We start from the raw sequence: 23,944 nt of genomic DNA, 5'->3' as shown, positions 1-23,944 counted from the left end.
ATTTATTGTTTTGAAGTCTATATAGTCATAACCAATGAACATGGAAAAAATGCAAATATATAGGTATAAGCATTAAACATCATGACACATTCAATAACAAACATAATAATAACTACAATTCTACCCTAATTAGAATTAACAATGTGATGTGACACAATGAAATAGTTACAATCAAATGTCAATGTTATTCGTTCTTTATATTATTAATGTCCATAGGAACAAAATAGGTAACACAGCACTGTGCTTTATAAATATAACTAGTGTGTTACACTTTGTCTGACTAGTGTCGATAAAAAAAACTATACTTAAACGCGTCAGAATGAATTTTTTATTAATTAATTTACTAACATTGCTATTGTTTCGATCGTCTTCAATATCATGTAATGGATCGAGAAATTTAAATATTCTTTCTGCATTAACATTAGTAAGTGATTACTTTTAGATTCAATTGCGAAGCAATGAATGTATTGATTTTACAATGATGTTTGTTTTTTTTTTTATTTTATTTTTTGTGTCTGTCATCACCTTTTAGGGCAGCAAAAGTGCTTGGATTTTTTTCAACAGTAACTTTTCTGATAGGAAAGTGAGTCTAGATGGTACTTTGGGGGGTCAAAAGTAAAAATTTCTCAGTAGTTTTCTAAAGCGACGTCAAAAACAAAAGAAAAATGAATGAAAAACGAGAATTTTTACGCAAAATATGTTTTCGAGAAAATTTTGGTTTTTGGTACAACTCTAAAACAAATGACCGTAGGTACATGACATTTTGACTGAATATTTATATTTTCATTTTCTATACACCATACAATTTTAAAAATATTTTGACTCTTTTTGAGCTATTTACGGACGTTGTCAGTTTACAATTTTTTTAGTTTTTTTTTCTATAAATATCAATAAAATTTTATTTGTTGGGTAAAAAAGCGTGAAAATTTAATAATTATTTTGTGGTTAAAAAATTATAAAATGTTCAACTTTTATAGCTAAGGATTGAAATTTTAAAACAAGGCTCCACGTAAATAGGTTATATATAAATTACTTTATTCACAATAATATTATCGAAAATACTTGGTAATATCATAGGCTGACTGACCGTTTTCGCTCAGAATCGTTTTTCTTATACAATGATATCATTGAATTCAAATTTAACACCATCCATTACAGTGACCCATTTGTAACCTACTGAACAGCAGAAGGACATCCACTTACCCACCTTTTTAATAATGAATATGTGAGACTAAAATAGAAAACACATTGCTTGACATGTTTTATATATTTTTCGGGAGAGGTCTCATTTTCTTCTGGGATATAAAATTATTGAGATATAAATGTCGAGAAAAATCTTCAACAACTGAGTTCTTACTCATTAGACTACAGTAATATGGACTGGAATTTTTTTTTGTTTTGTTGTTAAAATGATATTTTATCTTATTTTTAAATTATATGGTATTAATATCGATGGTTCAATGAAGAGTTGTAAGTTTATAGCAAGGGGTCGTCATATTAGCTGCTGTTGTGTACGTCTACACGACAAATTAAATAAAGTACGCTTAGCGAAATAACCGACAAAATCTTTTATTTTAAACAATGTATAACAATTAATGTAAATGAGTTTGGGAGGTTCAGACAAATATTCTGCTGGAATACGACTGACTCCCCCCGAAGGACGAGAGCGGACGACACCGCTCGCTGTAGCTACCAAAACTGTCCACGCAGTGGAATGTCATATGCTGTCGCCGTGCTCGTTTCCATGGGTACTTGGATACATATACATAATAATATTATAGATGGACACATATATATATGGATACATATAATATAGATATAATAAGAAATGCTTATATTACGCTTCTAAATGAAATGGGTTTAAAACACTGCAGTAGGGTTATTCATGGTGTTTAATTATGTATATGTGTGTAAGATTGGTGTATCTGATTCTTGTTCTTGTTGCTATAATCTTTTAATTGTATGAAGTATATAGCTGGATAGGTATGCTCATTATTATTTATTTTATTTTTTATTAATCCCAAGATGTCATTCAAAAAAGTAAAAAACTTAAAAAACCACAAGGATAAATAATATTTAGAAACAATCATATATCCTGTATGTGTGATATTAGTGTATCTGATTCTTGTTCTTAAGCTGTTGGTATAATATAATAATGGCTTGAAGTATTTAGCTGGATAGGCATGCCATTATTATTAATTTTTTTTTTATAGATTTGAGTTTATTGGTGGTTGATGTACACTAAAACTCACAAGATGTTTGCAATTTGCATCTTGGTAATGATAATATTATGTACCTATCTTTTTTTATCATACTTTATCATATTAAACCTACTATATTCTATTGTTTTGAATACTATATAGATACCTACATAATTTATTATATCTGTCTAGGGTCCATATAAATTGAACTTCAAACAGGTAAGGAGTTGTGATCCTTCAAAATCCTATAAAATACAACACAATTTTTACCTGAGCTATAACCAAATATCCAACGCAACTGAAATCAGAGGAACCACAATCAATATCGTTCCATTTGATGACACTTTGTTTGTAAGTACGCCTGATGTAGCTTTCAATAATAACAAAATCTGTTTTAACCAAAGTCTGAAAAATTGCCATTATTGTGCTTTGACACCGAATAAAAACAACAATCATTTAATGTTCTAACATATGATCCGCCCGTCCCGATGACTATGGTACTGGAATGTTTGGAGAGTACAAACAACACTTAATGTATTTTATCTGTTGCTACATGTATCACATAATATTATGTTACTCTTTTAATATACTAAAAAATTATTAAGCCATCCAGATTTTTCCAGTTGGAAGCAAATGTTGCATCCCGAGATGTAGACGGGAATTGGAAAGACAATACGTATATGCACAAGTCTCCAAAAGCTTGCTCGTCATTCAGAAATTTAATGGGAGCTGAGTGGACCACGATGATGGACGGGTTTGGAATAAAGAATGCCACATGCCCTATACCACCGGTATAATAAGACATTATAATTATATAATATCAATTTTAAAGTATATTATTATCGAAAAACTATAAAAGTTACTTTCATCAAATATAACTAGATCAACATTATGCTTTCAAGCATTATTTACATCAAATAAAATATTATTTTACTTGATGGATGTAATAGTCAAAAATTAATAATTAATTATTTCACACAATTTTAATTTATAATATAGACATTGTATACTAATCAGGGCTTCAAACCGGTTAAAACCGATTATATTTGAAAATGTATATGAACAAAAACGAAAACGGAACCACAATTTGTTATTTTATAGAACGAAAACGATATGTTTGACCAGAATTATTTTTTTCTTGGACGAAAATATATAATTTTTAAATTAGGAATAAAAAAATAAATAATAGTAATCATAATTGTTTATATTGTTTATGTTGGTCACTTTGTTTCTAATATGAAAAAATGAAAGTTTGCAACCAAGGTGGATAATGAAATCCACCTTGTTTGTAGCCTTTAATGCCTTTTACGCACTTAGAACAATATTGTTATGTTGTCAATGGTATCCGATAATTCGATAAACTAAGAATATTGTTTGTAACGGGTTTTTATACTTACCTAACCTTATGATTTGACAGCATGTTATCATCGGTGCTATTATCAAATATTTGTTAAACGTTTTTTTTTTTTATTAACTGTGCGTGTAGTTGTTGCCAACTATACTTATTACATATTTATTTAAATTATATTATTATATAGTTTAATTTTACATATACTTATATTATATAAAAAGCGGGTCAGTGGATGTCACTCTGCTGTACAGTAGGTTACAAGTGGGTCAATGTATAATGGATTGAAGAAAAACGATTCTGAGCGGAGACGGTTTATCAGTCTAAATTTTTTAAATTTTTATTATTTATTATAGCCTTTAAGTTGAATTAATATTATAATATTATAATTTTTTATTCATTGCTACGGTGATACACAAATCGTTAAAAATTAAAATCCCATTTTAAGCGGTTTTTCGAAATTTGAAAAAATAGAAGAAGAACTAAAACCATTAAACTAACAACACAAAAAATCGTTTCAGTTTGAAGCCTTGATTGTTATAAATAATTGTATTAAATATTTGTTTTATACTTTTAGGGCACTTATACGGGCACAGGCGTGGATACTTCGTTATTTTTAAACACCAATTTTCCTAAAACATTTGTTTATGGGACGTACAGACTTCGATTTTATTATACTCGTAATAATGAAGTTTATACCTGCTTAATTTATGTATTTGAAATTAAGCCCCTTTAACATAGATTTTATAATAGTTTATACAATAGTATTATACATGACCTATGTTATGTAATGTTGTATCATGCATAATATATAAAAAATATTAAAATAAAAACTATTAACTAAGTCTTGAAAAGAATCATATATTATGTAACAGGTGAAATTCCAAAACAAACCATACAATATTTAATAAGCCAAGTAACATCGTAGAAACATATTATTGCAATCCACCAAATTAGGTTAAGATAACAATTTTGTAATCAAATAACATTTAGTATAATTTTTAGCATAGTCAATAAGTACAATGTATAACTAGGCTAAACTTAATACCGATATTACCGATAGTGCTTCGATACTAAAATTAATATATAAAAAATATGTGAAGACAGAAAAATGGTCAATTCTGGTGATCGTGTCTGAACGCTAGTGTTTAATAAAAAAGTTCTTAAAATACTATTTGTTCGTTTATTCGTGTGCGCCTGAAGTGATCGGCGTATATAACAGTATCCAATGATTCACAATTCCAAGGATTCCATTCTAAGGATTATATATATTTTCTTATTTTACACATTGAAACAGATTTCCCTTTGGTGAAATTTAGGTTATCCTTGCCATTTTTTTAAAAAGTTGATGAAAAAATCTCCACCGATAATTTCTGAGATAAAAAATAATTATTATACAATTCAGATTAAATACATTGATGAATCTACCTACTCGTATATGGCTACAGAATATGAACACAATTAAACAAAGTAAAAAAAATATATATTTTCGAATTTATTTTCAATTAATTTAAACCAAAACTCATTAAAATCGTTTATGGAAACAATTTACAAACTACAAGAAATCACCTAGGTTAATAAGTCGTAACCTATAAGAACGTTTTTCACGAGTCTAATAACTTACCTACATAAAAATACCCGTGAATAATATTTTTAAATTACAAAAATCGTTAATCATTGTTGTAATAGAAAGCAAACAAACCAAGAAATTTATCAAATATTTCATAAACCCACTATTAGTGCATACCTATTTGAAAAATAAAAGATTAGAATGGGCTGGTCACATTTGGAGGTGAAGGTATAGCAAACAACATTTTTATTGAAAAACTGATTGGGAAAAGTCCCAGAGGTGGACTGAGACAAAGATGGGAAGAAAGGGGTAAGATCTGCTTGCCATCATACTAGAATATCACACGGAACAAGAATTGAAGACATCGATGACAGAGATAGGTGAAGATGAGTGGTTGACGCAGCGAATATTCTACATCGGGCAACATTGACTGTAAAAGCTGGGAATAAAGAAAGAAAGTTAATTAAATATACTTAAAAGTTAAACAACTTAATAAATTACGAACATAATTTCAAATTCAAAATTGTCTATAGAAAAATATGTTTTTTTTTAAAGTGTTTGAATGGTGTTCATTTAAAATTAATCATTTTAATATTTCAAACTATGATATCACACGTACAGGATAATTATTTTATCATGAAACACTCATTATTTCAAAAAGTAATAATGTTTTTGAAAATATGTTTTTACATAGTTTCAAGTTGTTTAAAACAACTTTTAATAATAATATTATGTGATACATGGAGCACCAGATAAAATACATTAAGAGTTGTTTGTACACTCCAAACATTCCAATACCTACCATAGTCATCAAGACGGACGGATCATATGTTAGAATATTAAATGATTATTGTTTTTATTCGGTGGTCATGTCAGAGTACAATAATGGCAAATTTTCAGACTTTGTTTAAAACAGATTTTGTTATTATTGAAAGTTACATCAGGCGTACTTACAAACAAAGTGTCATCAAATGGAACGATATTGATTGTGGTTCCTCTGATTTCAGTTGCGTTGGATATTTTGTTATAGCTCAGGTAAAAATTGTGTTGTATTTTATAGGATTTTGAAGGATCACAAACCCTTACCTGTTTGAAGTTCAATTTATATGGACCCTAGACAGATATAATAAATTATGTAGGTATCTATATAGTATTCAAAACAATAAAATATAGTAGGTTTAATATGAAGTATGATAAAAAAAGATAGGTACATAATATTATCATTACCAAGATGCAAATTGCAAACATCTTGTGAGTTTTAGTGAACATCAACCACCAATAAACTCAAATCAATAAAAAAAAAATTAATAATAATGGCATGCCTATCCAGCTAAATACTTCAAGCCATTATTATATTATACCAACAGCTTAAGAACAAGAATCAGATACACCAATATCACACGTACAGGATAATTATTTTATCATGAAACACTCATTATTTCAAAAAGTAATAATGTTTTTTAAAATATATTTTTACATAGTTTCAAGTTTACAAAAAAAACGTTTTAAACATTTATTTTATTTTTAAATATTCTTTATCTTTGTGATTTTTAGTTTTTTTACTTTTTTGAATGACAACATAAAGTTTTAATTTCATACTCCAATGCAAAATATTTTTCTGAGTATTTTGATTCATAAAAATCGAATTTAGGGCGAGTAGTTTATGAATTATAAGTATTTAAAGTTAAGATAAATATATAATTATATAATCTTCTATAATTGACCGAAAAAAACATAATTTAAAAAAAATAATAAAATGAGAACAGTGATTCTAAATTATTTTATAACTCCACTTATGTTCGATGATTATTGAATTATACTTTCATAAGTACATACCTACTTAAATATATATACAAAAATACCAAGTAAAAATAATACTTAATGCGCAATAAACATTTTATTATAGATCTATCGAAATTGTAATACCTCAATAGTCAATTGTAATTTTGTTAAGGTTGAAATAGTTTTTTTTTATAATTTTGATAGCATAAGATATAAAAATATAATTAATGATAATGGGTCTACCTCAATTTATTATAACTATGCAGGCAGATTGGAATAAAAAATATATATTATCTAAAAGAATATGTTTCCGTAAGGTGCCATAATATAACATAATCGTAGTAGTACATAATAGTTTAAAATAAATATTTTTTAAATTAAGTTAAAATTGTTTTTTTTTATAAATTGAGCAGTCTCATACTTTATTGTATTTTTTAATGATAACGTATCTATTAATTACCTCAATCTAAATTTCTGAAATACGTCTATAATATCAGCTACTTCAAGACACTTTAAAATGTACCTAAATGCTCGTATCATATTCTAAAACATAATATTATATTACACTTGTAATTTTATTTTAAAGGATTTTTTTCTGTGCTTCGTTTATTATGAAATAACGTTACAATACACTAGTTTGATACATATCATATTATAAACATATTATATGTACCTACCTATTCAAAATCATATTATGTAACCAATGAAAATTGTGATAAAAATTAAAATATGCATAGTAACATAATAATATGAGAACCAAACTCAATGACATACATAATAATTGTAATGGTCAAACAAAACGATAATTTAATCACATAAAATTATTTATACCTAAAAATCACAATGATACACTTACAAGGTCGGCGCAAGGCTGAATAGTGCCCCAGGCCAAAATGCCAACTGGCGCCTTTTTCATACAACAACTCATAATACTCAGGAAAAAATGTTGTTCATGGACAGAAACACGGAAAAATTATATATTATATGCTTAACTTGTAAATAATTTGTAATCGTCTATTTTTTTTTAAAACAACAACATATCATGACGAAATTTAATGTAATAGGTATATAATAGTCCACATATAAATACAAAATACCTATATACCTACTAATAATAAAAATAAATAATACAGAAATGGTTGTAAATCAACCCTTTCTCGATTTTTTTCTCGACAAAACTCTGTATAACTGTAGAAAAACCAATTTCGTTTTCTATAAACAAAATCGATAATGAGACCAAACGTTCATTAGCCATAGTATAGATCGCAAGTATGTTTTTATGAGTCTTAATTTGGAGAAACTCCACTCACTACTAGCGGGTGAAAAATATTAAGAAGTGAACTTATGTCGAAACAAGAAATTAACAATTGCTTAATGTTCAGAATCTCTGCTATGCATAATACGAAACCATCAATATCAGATTCAGATCCATCTATAATGTAATTGTGTAGATCCATACAATGTTTCAATAATTCGTTTTCATTTTCAGGTGTATTTTTTAAATCGTATACTAAAAATTTACGAGAAAATGTTTTAAGTAATAATTTGATAATACGTCAAAGCCATCGTGAATTGTGATACGCCGCAGCGCGCCGCCGTCGTTTTGTTTACAAACACGAGAGCGTTGTTGAACACAGTAACGTTTTGTATTATTAAAATAGTAACATTAAACTGTTATAATACACGTTATTAAATCGGAACATCGAAGTGAAACCCAATAATTAATTATTGGTCCCTGCGCCAGCAGTTTCGGGGCGTAGAACTTCGTATCAATTCAATATAGCAGTCGAAAAGGACTATCGACGTATTATATTTCCACGAGTGGTCCAACAACTTTGGTAGCCGTCCATTCAATTAAGCTTCAGATCATTACCGAACATTCTCACCGTCAACGGCAAGTATCAAACACCGTAATTGTGAGTACCTAATAAGAATCTCCGCATTAAAATTTAAGTATTTATTTTAATATTTCATTATTTCATTACTATATAAAAATTTTCTTTTGTATTAGTACATATATATATTGATATCAATATTTAGTATTTAAGTTGAAATAACCGTATTGTAAATGCATGTTTCCCAACGTTTGTCAACGTTCTAAGGAATAGTACAGACCATTTTGTATCCCAAATAGAAAAAAATTAATGAGTCAGAATCCAGATCCGAGTCAAATTCCCGGGGGTGCTGATACAAGTAAACTTCTTTCACCGACCCCCTCTCCTAGAGTAAGTTTGCCCATAAGGGGTGCCAATCCTAACAATCCTAATTCAGAGCGTCCAGTAGATGATATTTCAGTCGACCATTTATTGATTAGGGAAGCTGATTTAGCCACTGCGACCGATAATCTTTTATCAAACGTTACTCAGGGACTATATAACATAGACCAGAGTTTAATTCACTTAGGTTTAGAAACAAGTTTAACCGAAACTCAAGAAAATACCAACGTTCAGACACATACAGAACAAATTGAAAATTCAGATAATCAACAGAAAAACTTGAATTGGTCAGAGGGTGACGAGACCCAGCAACCTAACCCAAACATTAAGTGGTTTTCAAATCAAAGCTCCATAAGAATCATGGTTGATCCACAGCAAGGTCAGGGAGTTAGTGGTGACAACAACCAGCCGTCAGAAATGGAGAACTTAAACACTGCAGAATTGAACCGATTGATTGATCTCAAGGTCCAAGAGATAATGAGTAATAGGGATAATACCAGTTTAAGACGAAGTGATTCAATGGCAAATGACCAAATTGGATTACAAGATGCAATTAGGCTACTACCGAAATCCTTTGACGGAAAGGATACTGAAAATTTAGAAATCTTTTTGGAAAAATGCGAATTTGTCGTGAGCTGCGTGGTAGAAAATTCAATACCGCGTTTATTACAAGCGATTCAAACAAGGCTAACTGGAAAAGCACGACAAATAACTAAATTCAAAACCTTTGACACGTGGGAAGAGTTAAGAGAAACACTCAAGACGAGTTTGGAACCTCAAAGAACCATCCAACATTTATTCCTAGAATTGTATGCTACTAAACAAAGAAGTGGTGAAGATATTTTATCTTACTCCATGAGAATAGAGACGCTACAGAACCTCATCGTCGAACAAGAAACCGTAGATCTTTCACCCGAAATAGCCCAGGCTATGGAAAGGTCTATCAAACGACAGGTGATACAAGTTTTCATGGAAGGGCTAGGAAGCTTAAAGGATTTTATCAAAGCCAGAAATCCCCCTACTTTAGAAAAAGCCATACAGGCTGCTAGGGAGGAAGAACGGATTAAAACATCGGTAGAAGAATCCAAGAAACTCTACAAGACCAACCCGGTGACTACGAAAAAAACGGGCGGATCTTGCAATATATGTAATAAACCTGGACACTGGGCTCGAGATTGTAGGTCCGCGAAACCTAGTTATAATAACAATCAAAAAAATACGAACACGTCCTCCGGAACGCCTAAAACCGTATATACTGTAACATGTCAGTATTGTCGGAAACCGGGACACACGAAGGATGTATGCCGAAAATTAAAGTACGTAAATTCGAAAGGAAATGATTCAAACCAACCAGAAAAATCGGAAAACTCCCAAGCACCGAGCACCAGCGGCGGGCGCCCGGCAGCGAGTGTGAAAACAGCCGTTGTTTCGTTTCAAGGATCGTGTTAGACACATCTCCAGAAGCTACAAGAAAGAAACTCAACTATGACCATGTAATTTGCCCAAGCGAACAGACAATTAATAACATGGTTAAGTTAATGCTTGATACGGGTAGTGAGGTAAACATTATCAAAATATCAGCATTGAAAGATGATACAATGGTATACGAAAACACTATCCTCAGTCTTGCTGGAATCACAGAACATTTAACGCGTACATTGGGAACGACAATACTTCAACTGAAAATGGGTAGTATACTATACCCTACAGAATTTCATGTAGTACAATCAGTTTTCCCGATTCCCCATGATGGTTTATTGGGAAAACCATTTATCATCGGAAGAGAAACTATTCTAAACTTTAAAACTAAGGAATTGATTCTCACAGATCCTATTGACATCGAGTTACAACCACGAACTGAAACCTTAATTGCCATTCCATTCCGAAAGCAGGAAGAAGGAGAGATTTTTTTAATCCCTGCACAGAACATTACGGAAACAGTGATATGTTGTAATACAATAAATAAAGTACAAAGTCAACAAATACTAATATCGGTAATTAATCCAACAGAATACGCTGTTACTATTAGCCGTGATTTAGTATGGGCAGTGCAATTCGAGAAGTTTGAAGAAGCCAAGATACACGCTATTCAACAAACACCAGAAAATCTCAGTATCCAGAACAGAATTCCGATACTTGAAGAAACATTGAAGATGGAACATTTAAACCAAGAAGAACGAGAATCATTACTCGATCTATGCAGAAACTTTTCAGATATTTTTCACTTAGAAGGGGATAAGCTGACCTGCACCGATGAGGTATATCATGAGATTATAACCAGTGTAGCGGCACAACCCATTAATGAGCGTCCATATCGTCTGCCTTTTAAACATCAACAGGAGATTGATAAGCAAGTACAGAAACTTGAAGAGGATAACATAATCACTCCTAGTAAAAGCCCATGGAACGCACCGCTTTTGGTAGTTCCAAAGAAACCTGATGGCAACGGGATTGTTAAATATCGCGTGTGCGTGGATTTTAGGGCGCTCAACCAAATATCCACAGGAGATGCTTACCCTCTTCCGAACATTAACGACATTTTGGACCAATATTGGGTAAGTCCAAGTATTATACAACTTTAGATTTGGCGCAAGGGTATCACCAGGTACAAATGCATCCCGAGCATCGTCAGAAAACCGCTTTCTCAACTGATAAAGGACATTACGAGTTTTTGAGAGTACCATTTGGATTAAAAGGTGCCCCAGCCACCTTCCAACGGATGATGAATACCGTTTTAACCGGATTAACCGGGTTGAAAGCATTCGTGTACCTAGATGACATAATTATTTATGCAAATAGTATTAAAGACCATTCCGAAAAGTTAAACGAAGTATTTAGCAGACTCAGAGCATATAATCTTAAGTTACAAGCGTCCAAATGTTCTTTCATGAGGAAGGAAGTAACGTATTTAGGACACATCATTACGGATAAAGGTGTAAAACCGGATCCAGAAAAAATAAAATGCGTTTTAAAATTCCCAGTTCCTACCAATGCTAAAGAAATTAAATCATTTCTTGGATTATCGGGATATTATCGACGATTCGTGCCAAACTATGGCCGTATTTCCAAACCACTTACATCATTACTAAAAAAAGATGTAACGTTTCAGTGGACAGACCTTTGTCAAGCATCATTCAATGAACTAAAAGCCATACTCACCCAAGAACCTCTACTTCAATATCCTGATTTCCAGAGACCTTTCAACCTTACTTGCGATGCTATTAATTTCGCCATAGGATGTATTTTATCGCAAGGACCTATTGACAATGATCCTCCTATCGCCTATGCATCTCGGACATTGAACCGAGCTGAGCAAAACTATAACACGACTGAGAAGGAACTTTGTGCTATAGTCTGGGGGGTGAAACAATACCGACCCTATCTATTCGGACAGAAATTTAATATAATAACCGATCACAGGGCATTAAGTTGGTTATTCAATATAAAAGACCCTGGATCCCGACTAACTAGGTGGAGACTGAAATTAGAGGAATATGAATATGAAATTCATTATAAACCAGGAGTCAATAACACGAACGCAGATGCGTTAAGTCGAATTAAAACCGTCACAACGAGAGCAAAATCGAAAGAAAACCAAGAAATCCGTGAAGAATATTCCGAAGAAATTGGAAAATCCGAAGAAGCAGAAACTACAGAAATTTCAAAATTTACAGAACCTCCAAGCAACGCAGAACCTCATGAGGACTACAACCAGTTCCTCAATGCTGAAAACAAACCCACACCAAACGTGATCGAATTAACTGGTGACCTATTTGATACGGAACTTACTACTTCATTGGCACATTGCGTTTCCGCTGATTTCAAAATGTCTCAGGGCATTGCCCTCCAAATGAGACGGAAATTCGGAGAAGTAGAGCAATTGCGTCAACAACATAAATCCGTCACCGACGTAGCCGTCATTAAGTTAGAACAGAGGGTAATATTCTACTTAATAACTAAAGAACATCATTGGCAAAAACCCACATATCAGTCGATCTACGTTAGTTTAACTAAACTCAAGGAGCTATGTACCGAATTAGAAATTAACAGTCTTGCATGTCCCAGAATGGGATGTGGACGCGACGGGTTGCAATGGGAAACCGTTCGCAAAATGTTACGATATATTTTCAAAAATTCAGGAGTTACAATTTACGTTTATACGAAAGATGAATTGTCAGAAGAAGAGAAAATGCAATTAATTAGAGAACTCCACATAAATCCTTTGGGGGGACACCAAGGGGTAAGCATAACTTTTAATAGATTGTACGCAGAACATCATTGGAAAGGGATGAGAAAACAAATCAAGGAATTTGTAAAAAAATGTCCGTCATGCCAAAGAAATAAAACTGCTACACGGATACCAAAAGAACCCATGGTGATCACCACCACAGCGACCAGAGCATTTGAAAAGATTTTCCTTGATGTCGTCGGACCCTTACCACGGTCCCATAATGGAAATTCATTCATTCTGACATTGCAGGATGACCTCACCAAATTCGCATGGGCTTCTCCAATGGAGAACCATGAAGCTAACACGGTGGCACAGCACTTTGTCACTCAATTCGTGTGTTTACACGGACTACCACAAAGTCTTGTAACTGACTGTGGCACCGAGTTTTTGAGCAAAATATTTAAAGAAGTGTGTAAGCTTCTCAAGATTCGGCAGACATCAACCACACCGTACTACCCGCAGAGTAATGGGAGCCTTGAAAGGAGCCATCGCACCCTAGGGGAGTATTTGCGGAACTTCATCGAGAAGGATCCACAAAATTGGGATATCAAAATTCCTTACGCGATGTTTTGCCATAACTCAACCATACACTCAGCTACAAAATTTCGACCATACCATTTAGTTTATGTAAACCCAGTGACAATCCCTACATCTCTCACGAACGAGCCAGAGCCTCAATATAACTACAATGATTACCACCATGAAATAAAAAGACAGATGCAGGAATCACAAGCATTAGCCAGGAATCATTTGTTGAAAGCTAAGGAAAAATCCAAGGAATACTATGACAGAAAATCAAAGCGACAGGATTTTAACGTAGGAGATAAGGTTTTGTTGCAAGATAAGACATCTAAAAATAAATTAACTCCCAGGTGGTTAGGACCATTTGAGATACTAGAAACAGACCCTAAACAAAACAACGTTATTCGGAAAAAAAAGGAAAACATCAGAAAATCCATCAGAATCTTCTTAAAAAATTTCATGAATAACGATCGATACAATTATTCTGTTCTAGGGTTATTATAATGACAAGACCAAAATCGGGACAGGCAGGTAGTGCCCTTGTGTTGCTATGGCTGCCGATCATTTTCGCCCAGTATCCGCAGGAACCATTAGCGAACGTGACCCTGTACCAGAACTATGAAGGCATCTATTTCAAATTTTTAGGGAACTTAAAAACCTCAAACACCGGTTGGAACTTAGTCACTTATGTAGATCTAAACAAGTACGATTTGAGATATACAGAGCTGGAGTCATTATATAACAATACCGCAGACATTTGTTCAACGATTATACAGAACTTTGAAAATACAGATAATTACCATACATGCCAGCTATTTGCACAAGCAACACTTCCCTATTTGTATGAGATTCAAACAAACCATCCTTTCATCAATTGGACCGAAAATCACCACAGTAGATAGAATTCGTCGTGGGTTTGGAAATACCTTTAAGCGCTTGGCCAACGTTCTTTATGGAATTTCTTCTAACCTTGATTACGAATTAATATTTAGTAAAATAATTGATTTTACAAGTAATAAACAAACTAATACAGATTTAATAAAGAAAAATCTTAGAATATTCCAAACAAAAATAAGTGAAGCAAATAGCACAATGAATGAAATTAAAGAAACTCAACAGAGATTCGAAAATAATGTCAAATACTTGAATGAACAGGTAAGACAAAATACTCAAGAAATTAATGAGTTAACAATAAAATCAAAGTTGCTAGAACAATCAGTATTGTTCGAAACAATTTTGAATCAATATGCTTTGACACGCAAAATCTAATAGCGATCATCAATTCAGTAACTAATGGGAAAATTCATACAAGTGTAATACCCATCAATAAGTGGTTGACTGAACTCAGGGAAATTAAACTGATGCTACCTAAAGGAACACACCTTCCGTTAGACGTAACTCCAGAATCCATTCCCGAATTCATTAGTATATCTGAGAACACAATATTTCAAAAAAATCATTTTTTAATATTTGTTGTAAACATTCCATTAATATCAGAGGATGAGTATAGGTTATACCGTCCAATTCCTTTACCAATAATTTATGAAAAGAATAGTTTGATTTTAATTGTTTCAATTAAAATCTCGCACTCAGTAAGGATAGCGAACGTTTCCTAACGTTAACAAATAAACAATGGGAAACATGTAAGCCTCTGAGCCATTACACACTATGTAAAGGTGGACAATTCTTACACCATAGATCTAAATCAAATTTATGTGAATTAGCAATTCTTAAAAGACCGCAGACCCTACCTCGATCATGCAAAGTTAAATTTGTTATGTCAGACATAACTATTTGGCATCACTTGACATCATCAAACTCGTGGTTATTTTATACACATGGTGAAACTCTAGTAATTAATTGCAATGATCCTTTCAGAACCTACGAATTAGAGATCTCTGGTGTAGGTAAATTGACCATTCTACCTTCGTGTGAACTTCACACCTATGATTCAATTTTGTTACCATCAGAAAAATTAAATTTAGAACAAAATTTAGATATCATTCCTGAATATTCGAAAGTAAATGTAAAATTTTTTGTAATGGAAATGTTAAACTCAGTGATACCACAGAACTCTACAAAATTTCAATTAATCAAAGATTTGATAGAATATACGAAACAATTAAAAGAATTAGATAAGTTACAAACAATTATACCAGAACCTTCTTTCATTATTAATGTAAACTTTCATCTAGCTATAATGTACTTTACATTGACTGTAAGCCTTACAATTATAAGTATTTTAGCATATAAGTATAAAAAAAAAAAATGTTAAGTTGTACAAGCCGGATTTAGCCGAGATAGAACTTAAGGGAAATCAAAATGATTAAAATAAGCTTTTATTCATATGTATATTTTTTTTTTAATATTATTATCTTATTTAAATTCAAAATTTAAAAATTGTATAAGAAACCTGTGGACTATTAAGCCCCTATGTTTCATTTAAGTTAGGGGGTGTTAAGAACCACTGTTCTAGTAAGTAATACGTATATGTGTAATATTGTAATATGTATATGTGCGAGCCGTCGTCGGTCTCAAGGAATGTGCTGATGAAGCGATTGAGACCCGACGACCGGCCCGGACGCCTCGCGCACAAAACGCGAGCGCGGCAGTCCAGAATTGGAGACAGAGCATTACGTTTGTACCGAACCTTCAGAGCCTTTTTTCATTAACATAGTTGTACGTTTTACTTCTTAATACCAAATACAGAAAGTTAACCAGTCCGAAGTGTTTATTATTTTATTTGTGTGGACATCTTAGGATAGTCCATAACATCAGAATTAAAATCGTGATAATTGTCGACACGTTTCGTTGGAATTAAAATCAGTAGGTAGTTATTGACAAAGAAAACGCGAATTTATGTGGCCCTTTAAGTATAAACTAGTAAATATTTTTATATTTAAAAATTAAAATATATTCTTACGTATGTGAAAAAGTGGTTAAAAAATTAGACACCAAACTAAATAACAAAATTGTATCAGTAGCTGCAGCCCCTCCCCCCCTTGAAATGTTAAGAAAATTTAAAAATTATTTTTATGGTCTATGATAGTCGCTCAAAGTGTCTTAAATTGTATTTAAAATATTTAAAAATTTACTATAAGTATTAACACTTTACAGCTATCCATATGTGCTAGTACATATTTAATGCATATAACATTGCGCATCGGTCACGATAGTATAGCCCCCCCCCCCCCCACACACACACAACGAAAAATGTTGGCTACGTCACTGAATTGTATATACTATATATAAAATTCTAAAAAAGTACATTGGGTTTAACTCACCATCGCCCCTCTGCCCTACAACTAATTATGTGTTTAAGCCATTATATTATATAAGAAGTATACAAATGTATAGGTAGGACATCACTTCACTTATTTTGAACCAAATTAACCACTGCCGACACTATGACATATGACAGGTTTATTCTGACCATTTGTTTATTTTCTGTGGTGATTTTAATCTTCCAAATGTTTCTTGGTCGAATGACAACCATGGTCCATTATTTTTTGTTACTCCTCCACTGAAAGTTTGGTTTTCGACCACGGTTGAAGCGTTTACCTTTGGCGTGATTACATTTTTTTGTGCGTCGCGTTTGGTATAGACCATGGGTAATAGAAAACGGGTATAACGCGAGGATTTGAAACAGCGTAATAAGATGTGCATATTATTCATTTATAACAAATTATTATAATTTATAAATTATAACAATTTGGTGACTTTAACATGAATTTTAATGATAAGAAATCGGAAACTTTTAAAACTTCCCTTATGGACACATTTAATTTACATATGATAAACAATCCAGCAGAATCTACAACGAGAGATGACACCACTATCGATGCAGTATTTTCAAGATATTTGGAAAAAATTACATCACAAACATACGTATCATATTTCAGTTATCACAGACCTGTAATTTCGATTATTGAATATGATTAATATAATAGTAATTAAATAGTAATAATAATAATTTTCATTTTCATTTATTTTTCACATTTACTTATTGATATTTACTTTTATTTTGAATAATTCCACTAAAATGTATTTGTAATCTATAATATTTGTTCGAAAAGAAACTTCGTTTCTACCGGGTGTCCCATGACAGCACTAACTTTTTTTTATTATTGTATTTATTATTTATTAGAAGAAAATCGACAGTGAAGGAAAACGGCATCTCGTTTTTGGAGGAAAATGACTTCAGCCATAGAAAGTTGTTGTTTACGTAAAAATACAAATAGCTCTTCATGGTGCCGTATAATAATTTGGACTTAAGTGACAGTTATTTAAATTAACCAATATTTATAGTATCCACATAAGGTATATTGTGTAAGGTCTACAATCGATCAATACTGCTGATGTATAATGCTGTTAGTTAGGAGAGAAAACTGACCAATATTTTCTCTTCCTCCCCACCACGGTGCCACAGATCAATTTTTCCACGTCAGTGGATTTGATAATACACTGGCGAATAAAGCAGCTTGGTAATTGCATGCAGGTTGTTTAGTCATTTAGGTATATTATTATTCAATACAACGTTCAAAGTTTCGGTGGACGAAGACAACGGCGATCGTTAACTAATGGAACCCATAACTCACGTGATGGAGGAGAGTTTATCCCCGGCGAGTATAATACGCGTATATCCACCCTCCCCCATCCTACACTGGTAACGTGCAGGATCCCGCGGGATTTGTGCTGGGTCGTATATAATATATGGGGATTTAACGGGTTGACTCGACGGCACCAGACCGCACTACCGGTCAGGGACAACTCTATGCGATTGTTTTTTTTTTCACGTCCCTCCTATATCAACTAGTTTACCAGGATATATATACGTAATACTGATAAATGATAATAAATTATTATATTATTATATTGTGTGTGGTGAGTGCGAACAATTATTACGAAATGCATATCTATATATAATAATATAGATACTGCAGTATTATAGAACTAAATAGCTTAGAATTTGATTTCGAGTATAATGCGAGACGTATACAGGCATACAGCTTTTATTACCCGTTTTTCGTCAAATGCTGTTCACAAAAAACCAAATTCCTAATCACACATTTTATTTTCAAAAACAAAAACAAAAAAAATCCTAATTATATATGAACTTTGAGTTATACGTGAAATATTCGAGTTAACCACTATTTTTTATACGGCTTAAAAAGAAAACTCAAGGTACCGGGGAAAAAGTTCAAGGTATCAAACTTTACATCTATGATCTCGTCATCTCGAGTTAACCACGTTCGAGTGTATATAGTAACATAATATCTCACCGACGACAATGCATATTTAGGTATTATTATTCCCAATGTCCGTACTCTGTGCATTTATTCAAATCAAATACGAATCCACATACAACGCAATTCGTTATGATTGCTTATGAAGACATTTTTGCATAAATATAAATTAATAATTCAATATCATAAATCCATACAAAAAAAAATATGGACATAATAATTTGGAAACTGTAGGTATTATAGGTGTCAGTGTGTCAATATTATAGTACTGCAGTTAATTCGTACATTATATATAAAATGTTATTTTTTGATACATAAAAATAATATATAATATATTATAACATTGGTTAAAATTAATTAGGGATATGATTTCTACGAATTTTCGTGTTATTTTTTCCTATACTCTATAATTATTCAATCTAATTGGTTGTCAGGCCCTCGATTTGATTCATTCTAACTTTAATAAAAATATTTTATGTTTATAAGTAGAGTACCTAATTTTAGAGTTTTAGAGAATTTATTGGACAAATATTAATTTAAAATCGTATTTATAATGGACGCCTGTTATATGTTTTTTTTTTTTTTGTTACGGTTGCCCTATTTGCGGTAACTGTTCAACTACACACATAAAAAAAATTCAAATTTTCCAAAATAAAATATTAAGAGTAGGTAATAACAACGCACTATATATGATTTATACGAAACGAAAACCTACACAAAGACCTTTAAATCTTGACAATTCGAATTGACCATATCGGCACCCTGACTGTACATGTTCAGTTCACTTCATAAATCAACAGACTCTTTCCACTTCAATTTACATAGTATTATACGTATACGTCCACCGCCTTCAAGACGTCTAAAACACAGTCTTCCACATGATCTTATAAGTTAACACTACTGCAGTTTTTTTAAATAATATTATTAACTATATTATTAATCTCTACACCATTATATTTTATTGTTTTTAAGGTCCAACTGACTTACTGACCCTTGGTGTATATCTATGGTATGTATCTACTACTTTTATTATTTTAATTACTTATAAATTACTATCACGTTAAAATAGCCAACAATTTGTTTCCATAAATATTCCATTAATTTCCATAAATATCTGTATACGTAGGGGAAAGTGGGGCAGAACGGGGCCATGGAGCAAAATGGGGACATTGTAATATGTATGTCTTATACTGGTTATACTGATTTAAAAACTTAATATATATAATCCTTGGGCTAACAATATCATGTAATAAAAATGTCATATTCACATATCAATTATCTTATGAGTAATAAATTAAAATAATTACAAGTGCCTCTTTTAATAAATTAATATAATAAGCTGTTATTTTTATTCGAAATATTTTTAGGGTTTACTTATTGTATCTTAAATTTGTTTTCGCTGTTTCTATGGCTTATGTTCTTAAGATTATTTTCACAATATTAATTATTAAAAAAATTAATTGTTTTGTTGGGAGTTTACCAATTGCGCTTAAAATTACCTTTTCATATACCAATTGCGCTCTAAACATTTTAGGGTTGATATACCGGTATTGTCCGAGTTGCGGTCCCAATAGACGAATTGCGGTCTTAATAATATTGAAGGTAAAATTAACGTCTTAATTGCGGTCAGTATCCGGTTATCGATTATCCGATGAGCTCTTATCCAATTTTCGATGAAATGTGTATCATACAAATATGAACCGGTTTAATATTATAAATGTATTAATTTTATTCGTTGAATGTGTGTTTTGTATTTTAAAATGTGACTATATTATAATTTAATGTGTAAGTGTAACTATAAACTAACTATAAATTTGTATTTTGACGTAACGTATTTTGACCGTTTCATTTTTGTATTTAGCATAATAATATGTAACTATGTCAATATTAAAAACATAATAATTATTAATCATATTTTTTCACCGCAACTAGGATTTTTACCTATTTTGATATTTATTTTGATATTTTGATATTTTGATATGTTTTGATCCCGACCGCAACTCGGATTTTTTTTTTTACCTGTTATAATCTTGACCGCAACTCGGTATCAACCGATATACCAATTGCACTCTAAAATGTTTAGGGTCGATAGACCAATTGCGCTTATACATTTTACACTACCTAAGGAAAACTTATTAGTCAGTTATAATTATATAATAAATGCTCGACCGGAGTTATACGATTTTTACGGGGGGTTGAGATAAAGTATTTGGTGACTGAAATAAAATTTATTCACTTACATCACATAAAAAATTCGAAGTTTACGATTTAACTGTACATCTCCACTTTATTCCATTTTTTAAGATAGTACATTTTCGAAACTTAAACTCATCGAGAACTATAGTAATATAATAACTTATAATAACGGTTTACCTTTTTCACTAAGAGCTTGTTTAAAACGATCCATATTCTAACGTCAAACAACTCAAACTAATACTAAACGACTAACAAGACATAAATATTGGGTATCATCAAAATGTTATTCTATATACAGTATTACAGTTTATTAGGCTGTCAATTAGCCTGATAAAATATATCCGATGATAATGAAAACTTGTTTGCTCAAATGCATACTTCCGTAATCAAAATATCGTTTGATAAAATTCCCGATAATGTTATAAAATATAATATTATAACTAGTAATCAATTATTGATAAATAAATACGTTTTTAATTTTTAAGAATTTTGGTGTTTTTATGTTGATGTTGATGGAATTAGATCGAACAACAATATTTTTATATCTGAAGGTAGCCGCTAGGTTAATTTGAATACAAGCGCAATTGGTATATTGACCGTAAAATATAAAGAGCGCAATTGGTGTACTAACCGTAAAATATAAGAGGCGCAATTGGTAGACTGACCCTAAAATACAAATTTTGTTTTAGGCGCAATTGGTCCATGCCCGTTTTGTTTACTAACAACGGCTGAAGTTAAGTGTAATCATCGGGATATAATGGGGTACCTTTACTAATACGACGTTAAATTTTTTATTTCATTTTTAAGTTTACCTACTTAGGTAGGTACTACATCTATAATAATTAATAAGTATTTAATTAAAATTTACCTATTTAATAAATGTAAAAGTTTAAATTGACAAACACTTATTATTCTTTGTTATTGTACAATTATTATTATATTAAAATATATTCCTATAAATATAATAAATATATAACATTATATATATGCAAGTTGTACAAATTATTTAAATAACAACAAGTTTAATTGATTAATGTAATTGTATTTATGTTAAATTAAATAATATTTATGTGAAATAAATAATATTTGATGGACGTCCCCATTTTGCCCCAGGTATGGGGCAAAACGGGAAAACGTATACTTAAACCTATTTTGACCTTTAACACTATGAGACTTAACTGAATGTTTAAAATATGCTAACATATTAATAACCATATTCTAAAGATGACACCGTTCAAGTCAAATCAAAAACAATTTTTGAGTGAATTATAGCTTCTGATACCTTAGGGTCCCCGTTCTGCCCCACCTTTCTCTAGACAGCCTACTTAGGCTAGAAATGTCTTATTATATAAATTTAAAAAAATAATAAATATATATATATACCTATTGTTTTTAAATGTTCACTTATAGACTATAATATACCTACCTAGTACCTACAATATTATAATATGGTAAATAAATTATTTAGTCGGTTATTTTTTTATGTAATCCATATTGTAATAACTAATATAATATAATAAATTTCTGATTTGTTTACAAAAAGCAGTTAATATTTAATAGATATAATCTAAAAAACATTGTATTTTCATAATATTTTACAATTTATCCTAGCACTTGTTATAATTGAATCTTTATATATAAAATGCTAGTATTTAATAAAATACATAATAATAAATAAACTTAATATACATTTTCAATCGTAAAATGTATCCTCAGGCTCACACTAATCACTATAAAATATAAATCATTTTAACGACTCACAAGAAAAATTCAATACCGAATAAACTTAAACGTCGTAAACCGGTTAGCCAAAACTATTGAAGTCGGAAAATGGAATTGAACTATAATAATCGCGTATGCCGTATAGGACAGTGCTGTCTAACGGCGTAAGTGAGCAACTGTATCGATAGGTTCTTTGCGCACTCGTTGAAAGTTAAAAAACGATGGCCAAGGTGGCAGATGACCGAATATATTTTGTTTGTCACCATTTTTAATCAACATGACTAGAAACAGTGAATAGGTACTAATCGTATTATTATTTATTAATTAAATTATAATGTTAGGTTTTATGATTAATTTGTGATTGAACATGGGAACTTATCAAATCAGTTATTTGAAATAACTTATTTTCTTTCTTTTTTTTTTTTTTTATAATAATAATTATTATAAAAAAAAAGAAGATTATTTCATTGACTGAGTACCTATGTCCTATACCTACATGCCTACATGGCTACATATAATAATATATAATTGTATTTGTAAGTTATTTGCGATTAAACTTATTATTATTATTTTTTGTTCAGGTACTTTCAAACAAATCCGTTTTAATCCTTTGAACAAAGGACTGAGTAAAGAAGAATTCTTAATTTATTGTTAATTCTAATCATATCCCATAATCCATATACTTACATATCGTTTGATTTTGCCACTATATTGATCAGTGTAACACACCTTTCCGAGTTTCTGACCAACTGACCACCAGAGTTCTAGACTAATTATTAAGTGTTCTTAGATACAATTTTCTTATATTTTTTCTCAAAAATTCGTTGTTGGATTTAATAGCAACAACTTTCTTTTTATGTATCAATTTGCTACTTAGAACTCGATGCAATTTTTCGTTAAATAACTCAAT

The 23,944-nt window shown here is 31.1% G+C and overlaps 1 protein-coding gene across 1 annotated transcript; it reads left to right on the top strand.

The window, feature by feature from the left end:
* Positions 1-298: 298 nt before the first annotated feature.
* LOC132945404 (uncharacterized) lies at positions 299-4,701 on the top strand. Its single transcript, XM_061015134.1, has 4 exons — positions 299-424; positions 2,394-2,552; positions 2,825-2,992; positions 4,127-4,701. The coding sequence occupies exons 1-4, from the start codon at positions 320-322 to the stop codon at positions 4,283-4,285; spliced, it is 591 nt and encodes a 196-aa protein (XP_060871117.1). The 5' UTR covers positions 299-319; the 3' UTR covers positions 4,286-4,701.
* The last annotated feature ends 19,243 nt before the right edge of the window (positions 4,702-23,944 follow it).

Source organism: Metopolophium dirhodum, chromosome 5, assembly GCF_019925205.1.
Source record: "Metopolophium dirhodum isolate CAU chromosome 5, ASM1992520v1, whole genome shotgun sequence".
NCBI classification, from domain to species: Eukaryota; Metazoa; Arthropoda; class Insecta; order Hemiptera; family Aphididae; genus Metopolophium; species Metopolophium dirhodum.
Note: the sequence above shows the minus strand (reverse complement) of the source record. Positions and strands in the feature narration are given on the sequence as shown.